The sequence below is a fragment of the Diplotaxodon limnothrissa genome, linkage group LG11, assembly GCF_057381915.1.
Source record: "Diplotaxodon limnothrissa isolate DT_005_m linkage group LG11, D_limnothrissa_male_GT1.1, whole genome shotgun sequence".
Lineage (NCBI taxonomy): Eukaryota > Metazoa > Chordata > Actinopteri > Cichliformes > Cichlidae > Diplotaxodon > Diplotaxodon limnothrissa.
Window position 1 is genome coordinate 21,144,743 of NC_140606.1, and position 11,083 is coordinate 21,155,825.

General features: G+C 39.5%; 1 protein-coding gene across 1 annotated transcript; it reads right to left on the bottom strand.

Annotated features, from left to right (window-relative positions):
- Positions 1-231: 231 nt before the first annotated feature.
- LOC146622686 (myelin-associated glycoprotein) lies at positions 232-4,706 on the bottom strand. The gene is made up of 8 exons (XM_085366341.1): positions 4,664-4,706; positions 3,536-3,937; positions 2,542-2,853; positions 2,197-2,460; positions 1,127-1,399; positions 744-846; positions 486-651; positions 232-387 (listed from the first exon to the last, which is right to left on the bottom strand). The coding sequence occupies exons 1-8, from the start codon at positions 4,704-4,706 to the stop codon at positions 232-234; spliced, it is 1,719 nt and encodes a 572-aa protein (XP_085222467.1).
- Positions 4,707-11,083: the final 6,377 nt, after the last annotated feature.

Consider the following 11,083-nt stretch of genomic DNA (forward strand, 5'->3'; position numbering starts at 1 on the left):
ATCTCCCTTGGCTCTTTTTTTTTTTTTTTTGAAGAGCAAAGCACATCTCTGTCACTCGATGGCAGAAATTGTTCAGTTTAGAAACTAGAAGAAAGATAGACCAACCACAGATCAGAGTGCAATGTTATCAAATGCAAATGACATATATACAAGTATTGATTTACAATGTATGCAATATCCTGAGAACAGTATTAATCCAATGTACAATGTAACTGTAATTTAGCTTTGTGATCAGAGAATTTCCAGGTAGATGCCCGTCTCTGCATCTTCCACAGCTGTACCCTGCACCTCTCTTACGCCTCTGACTTCCTGACCAGCTTCTTGGTTAATTCTTCCACCTGGTCCAGGTCTTCGTCTCTCCCCACCTCTCCTGCCCATTGGACGGATCTAAAAAAAAAAGGGAGAGCAGCTGTTTGCACTGGAATAAGTGATTTGCTATTTCCTCTGGAAAAACTGTGCACTGAAAGATCAAGGTTATCAAATACCTGCTTAGTGCGGACAAAAAGAGGCGTGCAGTTCTGGTAAACAAGCTGGTAGCTGCCATTGGTGTAAACATGAGTCACTTCTGTGCAGTTTATATATAGAGGCATCCTGTCCTGATAAATTTCCAATCCTCCAGGATACATGGTGGGATGTCTTCTTAGAATGTGCCTGAGAGAAGCAGAACAGGTATTTGATAGACTTGATAATTAGGCGTGACACAATCCAAGCAAACTTTTAACAGGAAATGTTTCTGCACATACTTTCTAGCTCTCTTTTTGCAGCAGTAGACAAGAAGGGCCAGGAGGAATATGACCAGGACAGCAGTGACAGCAGGTAAAACCAACCACAGGAAAAATGCTATCTCTGTATGTGGACCACAAGAGCAGCAGTGGATCAGCATATAGTGTCCCATCACTGGATTATATCAACTTCAAACTTCAGTGCAAACAAGAAAAATCAGATTTTCCAATCATAGCTCAAGAAAATTATTTGGTTTTCTTTGCAGCTTCTTTTCTTCTACTTGTGTTTTTAAGCTGCAGGCATGCTGCACAGAAGTTTCAACACAAGCAAGACATCAGAGTGAATAAACAAGAGGCAGGGCTGTTGTCTTTCTTAGTATGGAAAAACAGTGCTTTGAACACACCTTCTTCTCCCTGCAGCAAGACCAGCGAGTCGTTTCCCAGAGCGTTGAAAGCAAAGCAAATCACCATCTGAGGTTTTTCCATTTGCCCTCTCAGAATAGCCGTTAGCACAGTGGGCTCTGATGTTACAGACACGTTGTAATCTTGAGGTGGAACAGACCCATTAACGCTCCAGGTGATTGCAGGTTTAGGGTTGGAGTCGACCGAACACTGGCACACCACCTCTGATTCCTCTACAGTACAGGTAGAGGAGAGCTGGATGATGGCCGGCTTATCTGGAAGAGATAATACTGTCATTAGGTTCTCAATAATATTTATGAGGATATATCTACACAAAACACAGGATCTAAGGATTAAAAGGCAATTTTATAATTTTTTGAATGGGTTGGATGAGAAATTTACAGAAAATGAGTTGCCTTCTAGCCTACTTGGCGTATGTAAAAACAACAGTTCATTCACTATTTATTGGCTGTGATTAGTGTCTTTACAGGCCTTGCAGACTGTTTGGTCAGTGAAATCAAATAGATGCATGCAGAACTCCACATTTAACTCTGTGTAAGACAAACTCATTGGGATTTAATTGTCCTGCTTATCACCCAGTACACATAACAATGTACTGGGTGATAAACAGGTTTTTTGCCCTTTATTTTCAAATCCATCCTGGTTAATGTATAATCACCTGTTTTTTGTTTCTCTCAATGGCTGCTCTGCAGTTTGCTCTATCTTCACACAACAAAAGCTTATTGTCTTTCCCTTAATTTTTGTGTTTCTGTCATGGACCAACCTACTTACATGACTGAAACTTAACAATTGCTTTTTCTCCTGGGAGAGTTCAAAGTTCAGATTTCAGTTTTTACTTGTCAGTTGGATTTGAATTATGCACCTGTAGTTGTTTTATTTTCCTTTTATTATCCCCCTCATCTGTTTTTATCAAGCTCTACTTGTTGAACCTTGTTAATTTGATGCCAAATAAATGCCTGGTTAAATCAAATCCTATGGTTTGGTTAGTTGGGTGCAACCTAACAACACGTATATATGGGATGCAGAGAAGACCAAGAAGCGGTAGAATTACATTGTATATTAAGAGTTGTGGGTCGCGATTCTCCTCGGCCAATCAGGTTCTGAGCTACGCACCGGACCCTCATATCTCGTGTCACGTTGTACAGCCGGACTGTGTGCGTTCGCTGGTTGAGGTGCACAGTGCGGCCATGTTGACTATAGGACCAGTGGTACTCTGTTGCTGGAGGGTCAGCTTTACATGAGCACATGAGCAGTGCATTGCCCCCCTCCTTCACTGCCAGGGTCTGGACTTGAATCTTCACATCTTTTGGAGGAACTAAGAGCATTAAAAGGGAAAAAGGAAGGTTTTAGCTTACTGAGCCAGGAACACAAATACACGTGTCAAATTTATACTTACACGTCACATGTAGGTCCTTCAAAGTGGATAGTGTTTTAGGGCCTGGGAAGATGACCTGACACCTGAGCTTGGGCTTCACCTGGTGTGTTACAGTAAAGGTCAAAGAGGCCAGTAAAATTTTCCTGTGGGGATCTGGGTAGAGTGTCTGTACTTCCCCAGGTTCAGTTATATTCTTCTGGGCTCCTCGCTCCCACCTCCACTGCAGATCAGGCAGTCTGGAGGGGCAGTGGTAGTTGACAGAGCAGTTCAGGGTGACCAGTTGTCCTTCTGTGGCTGACATGATGCCGCTGATGACAGGAGCTTCAGGGGTGTCTGCCAAGAAGGAAAATCTCCATCATTATGATTTTAACACTTTAGTGTATTAAAAACATAAAAATCATACAAGCAAAAAGACGAATTCTCTTACAACAACCATTAGTGCTAGAACTACTGAACAAGTCTACTCATATGTGATAGAAACAAAACTGTTTAATGAATAATCCCATATTTCTTCTTTTGTGTTTTTCCTGTAGTTGATATTGATTCACCCCCAAACAGCTAGTCGGGCTTCTTCCTGTTAAACCAGAGTTTTTCCTTCCCAGTCTCATGAAGTTCTTGCTAAGATGGCGCTGTGTGATTGTTAGGGTCTTTTACCTAAAATATAAAGTGTGTTGAGTGACTATAGTTGTGAATTGGCGCTCTATAAAGAAAATGTGAATTTTTATTTATAAATGTAAAGATAAAAAGAAATGCTTAATGCTCTTCCTGTACATTTATTTTAGATTTAAGAAAATATGTTTTCACGGGAAACATTTTAAAGTTTATTTAATAGTTAATCTGCTTAAGACACATATGCACTTCATGCAGCTTTTTTTTTTAAATATAACTTTCAATGCGGGGGATTCTCTATTGTCTGATTGTACTAATAATTCTTCTATGTAATATTTATCATGTGAAAAAAATCAAAGTGTTTTAAAAAGTAGAAAAGAGGACATGCATTGTTTTCCTCACTCACAAATACGGTCCAGATTGAAGCTCCTTGGCTTCCCCCAGAGTGAGTCGCCCACTGTCTTCAGAGAAATTTCAAACACCTGGGGGTCATCCTCCCTGATCCTTTCGATTTTCACTGAGCAGTCACCATCTGCGATTTCGCCAAAGAGGGATGCTCTGCCTTGGAAATCCCTGCTCACTTGGCCTTTGTCCTGGCTGTTAAAAGCGGTGCTCTGAAGAGGAAAAAAAGGGCCACCACCTCTGAACCTTAGCCGCACATCTACCCACTGCTTCCTCCCTCTAATAGGATGAGGGGCTGGAGGCGTAAAGGAGCAGGGAATAACCACACAGGTCCCCACCAGAGCCTGGACACGGTCAGGGACTGAGGGTACAGGAGAGACAGCCTGCACCCCCCTCCACAATGTTGCTGTTGTACAGAAAGCACAGAAAATCATTTATCCAGCATTATTCGACAGTAGATTGAACTTTACATAATTGAGACACAGCAGTGATATTTCACAGTTTTATTATGACAACTAAAAAGCATAAGAGAATGTCTCAAGGACACGGCTGATTAAAATATTTCATATATTTAAAAAAGAAGCTGTAAAAGCTGTAACAGCATTGATTTCTTGAGACTGTATAGAAAGGTCATCGTAAAAACTAAACTTTATATGACAAGAGGTTTGTGCTATCTGGAAATCTTACAAATACCACACTGTTTTGCAACAGTTGTATATTTAGAAAGAGGAAGAGAGCAGCTGGAGTTTTAACTCTGTTAATAGTTAAATCTACTATTCAGACTGCAAAACATGTCTATGTTCTTGTAATGAAAAACATTTGTTTTAAGTTATAAAAATGTAGAGCATTTTATTACAAAATTACAATCTGATTTGTTAGTATTTAATTTTCATCAGCACAAAATATTTTGCAGAAAACATTCAAAAGACAAAAAAAGTACTTAAAATAAACCTCTTATATTGATAATTTAGGAGAAGCCAGTGGAGCACAGGGATTCATTAAATTACACCACATGGCAAACGTCCTCCAAATGTAGCCAAAAAGCAACTATGTTAATTTTTTGGAATTTCTTTTTTTTTCAAGAAAGTTTAAAGTATATTTAAAATGATCAATAATTTGTTTAATTACTTACCAAAAATCAGAGGACACACAAGGAAGACGATGTCTGCCTGCATGTCTGCAGCCCTGCTCTGATGGCTCAGACAGGGAAGGATGAACAAAGGCGCAAAGAGGGGGAAGCTTGATTGTTTCATTATGCAACTGGTACTATGACTTCCTGTGATGCCCCCCTCAAACGTCCATTATCAAATGACTGTTTATTATATTTGTTTATTTTACCTCCACTTATCTTTGTCGCTCATAGTGTAATTATAAAACAAATAAATCATAGGGTTATAACTTTAGAATATATATAGCTTATAAATGATCCAAAAATCATTAAAGTGCTGAAGTCCTTTTTGCAAAGGAAAGAAAGACCTCAGCAAGCAGCTATGAGACAGCACATGACAGTGAGTGAGTCACTCTCATGCTGTTGCCCAGTTCCTCAAAGGGACTAGCAACTCAAATCTGATACATTTCTCATTCCCTGTGTACGGACCAGCCAAACCACAATAGTGAAAAAAAAAAAGAGTGTGGAAAAAAAGAGGGGTTTGAATATTAACTTTTTAGTGACATATTTGCTATGCTGTTGACAGCAAATGTCTGCATGTGTGTAAGTAGGTCATCACGGATGAAGGGGGAAAGTGTAATATTGAAACTTTATGAAGTTGAAGCATTTAAATAAGAATTGTCTGTGAAGGTTCTCAGTCATCCAGGTCATCATAGTCTAAGGAACTTGGAAAGAAAAGCGTCTTAAAGAAGTCCAGACGCTTTTCTTTCCAAGCTCCTTAGATTAAATAAGAATTGTTTTCTCTATTATCGTACATTGAGACATATTTCGTAAACTGAATTTGGCATAAATAATTTTAGGGCACTTAGTCTTTATTTAACACCTTTTAAAATGATCTGACTAAATATATTAATATGAGTAATTTCATTTCCATGCAGTGTGTAGTGACAGAGCAGATATTCAACACAGACTACATGTGGAACAACTTTTATAACTTATTTTAAATTTGTTTCCATTTTGTTGCAGTTATTGTCATTATCACCTTGAGATAAATTTTTCTTCAGGCTCAAACAAAACCAAGTAATCAGAGTCGGGTACAAAGGCTTTAACTGCTTGAACTCTGGACCCTTTCAAAGCTTGTTTGAATTGCTGCTTGCACCTCCCTGCTCCTTAAAACAGACTGCAAACTGCCTTCGTGCCAAAACTCAAGACTGCAATGGCAACACCAGATGTGGATTAAAACCACAGCTTAATGTAAAGATACTACAGTGCACGGATAAGGTATGTGTTGAGAATGGTACCGTTTGTACAGAAATCCTTATTGTTGTTCATGTGCATAAATGCAGTTTGGTATATGTGTGAGAACTGAAACATCAAAGTTTGGGTCTTCTCTTATATTACTGAATACAGTAACAATTCATTTAAAGCTTTGATTACTTTTTTGCTTTGGGGGTCAGCACTATTGTAAGAAGTTATGAGCTCAGCTCAGCAGCTGCTCCGTTCTCAGAGAGACTTATTGCTGAAGTGGACATGTGACCATCCAGCGCCCTTGCTGCGTTGGCTCCGTGATGCCGAGGTGCTTTCGTCTGCCTGCTACCTGTCTTTGCTGGAGAGGTCGCCTTCCAATGCTGTGGCAAAGGCACTGGAGACAGTGTGTGCCACAGAGGACAGCAGCCAAAAGTTCCTGCAGGTGTTGAGGGAAGTGCAGGATTACTACTGCAGAGACCTGCAGGTCTGGGTCGAGAGACACTGCAGGAACGATGCAGTCACTAAATCAGCACCTACATCTGTGAAAGTTGAAGGTGAGGCTGCTTTAATGTGCTGGTTTTTACATAAACAGGTGTAACTGAAGTTAATCTTCTTTGCAACCTTGAGCTGATCGTGAGGGGCTGTTAATAGAAGACAACTTTTACAACCTATTGAGGAAAGACATGAAAGAAGATTAGATGCAGGGTACAATCAGCTTTGATGCCTCGCCAGGATTTTTTTTTTTTTTTTTTTTTTTGCTTTGGTGAGAGTTTTAACCCTTTAAGACCTACCATAGAACCAAGTTCGCCAGAGCTTATATTATATTTTTACATGCTGTGGAGCCATTTTTGGGAGCATTTCAAGTTGCTATACATCAATACAACCATTATAGCCCAAACTTTAATAATATGTCTGCATTAGGTGCATAGTAATTACATAAATTGCAAAAAAGTGCAATAAACTACAAAAAAATTGAAAATCGTTTTTGATTTTTTAACATATATTTCTAGTTAGAGAAATTTAAGAGGCTTATCCCTCAAAACTGTAAATACAAAAAAGTTACACAAACTAGTTTCCCACCACAGGAAATTTATTTTGAGTGTCTTCATAGTTTTATTTTTGAAATACACCAATTTTTATATACTGCAGGAAAAACGAAAATAAATATTATAGTGCAAATTTGCAAAATAACAGCATATGCATCAAAATAAACTATTTCCAGCAGTGCAATATGAGTCTTAAGCATCCCAGAAACGACACAGAAAGTCATAAAGTCAAACATAACTTTTTAAAACACATAACAAGTAAAACACAAGCTCATAAGGCCCCGATCGTAAAAAACTACATTTCCGCAAAATGACGTCACTTCCGGTTTCGGGCAGGTCATGCGGTCATGTGATAGTTCGCGCTGATGGACGTAGGAAGTGTTACAAACAGCTGATGGATCGGCGAAGCGTGTTTCTGGAATATCATGTTTTTGTTGCTGCAAGTGATTTTTATGCAGTTTTTGCAAAGCTATATGTGGAAGGAAACTGTGACCTAGGACAAGCTGATGGCATAAGATGTAAGTACAACTCCTCCAGTTTCATATGCAAAAAAAATTATTGCGCTAGCTTACTTGGTTGCAGAGCTACCGGGATTTAAAAATAGTTACGCAAAACAGAGCGTGCCCGCTCCGATCGGCTGTAAAGGGTTAAGAGATAATGGACATTGAGCTCAACTATCATAAGTTAAAATGTGTCAGTGATTTGGATATTTGGATCAGGTATTCATAGTTCCCTGATGATGAGACTCAGGGATATGAAAATGCTCAGTCAGCAGAGTCACCTGTGAATCTGACATTTTAAACAAATGCATATAAAATAACTATAAATTATTCTATGATTTCAACAGACAAGAAGTCCAAAAACCCCATTGCTAAACTGTTTAAAGCAAAGAGCAAAGGATTCACCCTCACCACTGACGTTAATGGTATGAATTCATTGTTTCATCAAAAAAAATGTTTACATATGAATTATATAGTAGTGTACGTTATTTCTGGTATGTTTTCTTTATAGAGATAAGCAATAAATGTTGTCCTGTTTTTTTAAATTTATAATTCCTGGTTTCATTTTTTGCTGTATATGGAATATGTGTATGAATTTGAATGTATGCCTTGATTTACCGTTATACTGTAAAAAAGGGTTATTCTGAACTGTTAATCACACAAACTTCTCTACTTGAGTCTATAAAAAAATGTATATAGAGCTGGAAATGGACATAATCAGTCAATTTAAAATGTAAACTGACATTAGGCAAATGCAATTTTTCGTGATTTGATTCCTGTGCTTGCAATCAAGTAAGGAGATCTGACTTTCATATTGCAGCTAAGGAAGAGCCAAAATCTTGCAGAAGTCTAAAGTTGGCCAGCAGCCGAGGTAGGATGAAAACAGGTCAACTGAATTCAAGAAGCCACAATCTTTATCTTATAAAACACTGCAGAATAATGTAATTTAGTTTTTTAAAAATATCTTTATCTTCTATTCCAGTTTCAATTTCTGCCCATAAAACAACCTTACTGAAACGCACAGAGCAGTTAAAATGTTACTCAGAGGGAAACAGGGAGGCTTCAAACTCAGCTTCTCACATCGAGATCCGCTACACTGACCTTTTCGTGACAGAAGACAATGACTTAGTTGACAGTAGCCAACATGAGTACTTTGCCTTGGCGGGCAGACGTGCTCGCATCTATGTCCACCAGGCCTGCCAGCGTATCCGGCCCGGTCATCTTTTGAGCCCCCAAGAAGCATTGGGACGAGCCCCTAAAAGGGTGAAAGTGAAGGGTATTGCAGGTATAGGAAAGAGTGTGGCAGTACAGAGATTGGTCTACGAGTGGGCAATTGGGAAGAACATGCGTGAATTCACCTGCATTTTTGACCTACGCTTCAGAGAGCTCAATCTAGTTGATAAACCACTGAGTTTACTGGAGCTTCTTGAACAACGGTTCCGATACCTAAAGGAGGCTCTACCTGACCTGCTCACCACACCAAGATCATTGCTTTTCATCTTAGATGGTTTAGATGAGTTTAAATCCCCTCTGGACTGGAACAGACCAGACAAAAACATTGATGTAAAATCAAACGTTCTGGTGTCAGAGCTGATGGTGGCTTTGATAAAAGGAAGCCTTCTTCCAGAAGCATCAGTCATAATTACAACAAGGCCATCTACAGAAGCTCCCAAGCGTTTCTTCCAGAGATGTTGTGTGGTGCTGGGCTTTGAGGAGGACCAGGTGAAGGAGTACACCACCAAGTTTTACAAAGACAGTGAAGTTGCTCAAAAGGTGTATGATTACATTGTGAACAATGACAACCTATTTGTGCTTTCCTTCATCCCTCTTTATTGCTACATCATCTGTACCGCTATGGCTGAGTTCTTCTCTTCACAGCCTAACAATGCAGGTGAATCGAAGTCTCTGGAGTTAAGCCCACCCAGAACAGTCAGCGAGGTTTATTTCTGCTATTTGTTTACAGCAGTCAAACACCATGGACTAAAAGGGAGGACAGAGAGAAGCACACGTAGATCAGAGGTTCTTAGCCTAGCTAAACAACAACTGATGAAACTGGGGAAACTGGCTTATGAAAACCTTCTACAAAAGAAGATATTGTTTGATAAAGCAGATTTGGAGAACTACGGTGTCACACCTGCTGATGTTCAGAGCACCTTCCTCTGTCATATCCTCCAGCCTATTAAAGAGGAGACAGTGGAGATGTTTTCTTTCTTCCACCTTACTGTTCAAGAACATCTAGCTGCCTTGTACTGCGCAATCAACCTCTCCAGCCAGGACGACATAATACAAGCTCTTGACTTTTGGTGCTTCGGGGTACGTCCATCGTCCTCTACTGCTGCACCCCTTCAAAATTTACACCTTAGCGTGGATAAGCTCGAAAGTCTCCAAATGTTCACACGTTTCTTCATGGGAATGCTGCGAGCACGGTTGTCAGGCCATTTAGAAGGTCTTGTGCATTCTCCCATCGAGCAAGAAGACAGCATCCCCAACAGGCTCGGTTTGTGGTTCCGAGATCAGTTCAAAACCAGGGAGCTGGAAAACCAGGTAGCCCTAAATCTTCTCCACTGTCTGATGGAGTTCCACATGAAGGAAACCACTAGCTTTGCAGCACCAGAGATCACAAAACTCAACCTGTTTAAAATGAAGCTCAGTGTTGTGGACTGTGCAGCGATACACTACGTGCTGCAGTTTTCCCCACACAAGCTGCAAGAGCTCAACTTGGGCTACTCTAACATCGGAAACCGAGGACTCAACAGACTGAGACCAATTCTACATCGATGTGAATCTCTCTAGTGAGTAGCTCATTTTATATTCACTTAAAAATATATACTGCAGTTAAAATAAAATAAAAATAAGTTGGGGTTTGAGCTTTCCAGCTGTTTGATGCCATTCTGTGGGGAGCTTGCATATTCCCCCCGTGTCTGCATGCTTCTCTCTATGTGTGTTAGCCCTGCCTTCTGTTTAATGCATGCTGGGATGGACCCAAACCCCCTTACATGTAAGACGGCCAAAAACAATGTTAACCAAAAGTTTCTTTCTTTCAGTTTGAGATACAACTGCCTGGATAAGCAAGCAGCTATTTTAGAATCTGCTATTCTGAAATCAAATGAGTGCCAAGTGAAGAAGCTCTTGTAAGTCATTTAAAATATTCAACACTCAGGTGAAAATTATTTTTTAGAACCTACAGTGTGTGACTGACTTAAATGTTATGTTTTAGCCATTTACATGGAAAGTAGTCCAAAAACATATTTATCATAGAAATATTGCATAGCTGCATTGTGAAATGCAGGATGACTGGACTCAAATTCAGACTGGACAGTAAGTTAACAAAAAACAAGCCCTAATTAGAGGTGATAATATCCTAAACACAAACCTTACAGAAAAGAAGAGCGCTGGAGAAAAAACTGTGACCGCACCATGAACTATCAACACAGGGACAAAGTATGATGCGAAGGAAAACACGGGCATGGTTGGACACAGAAACAGGAGGGAAACTAAACATAGCTGAACATCACTGAGATAAACACAAGAGAGAGAATCTAATGAAGTAAAACAGGATTTTAAAAAAGACTCAAAACTCTGGAAGGTATACGAATAAAACCAAAAACAAATCAGGAACTAAAACTTAGCTAGAAATAAATTAAAAACTA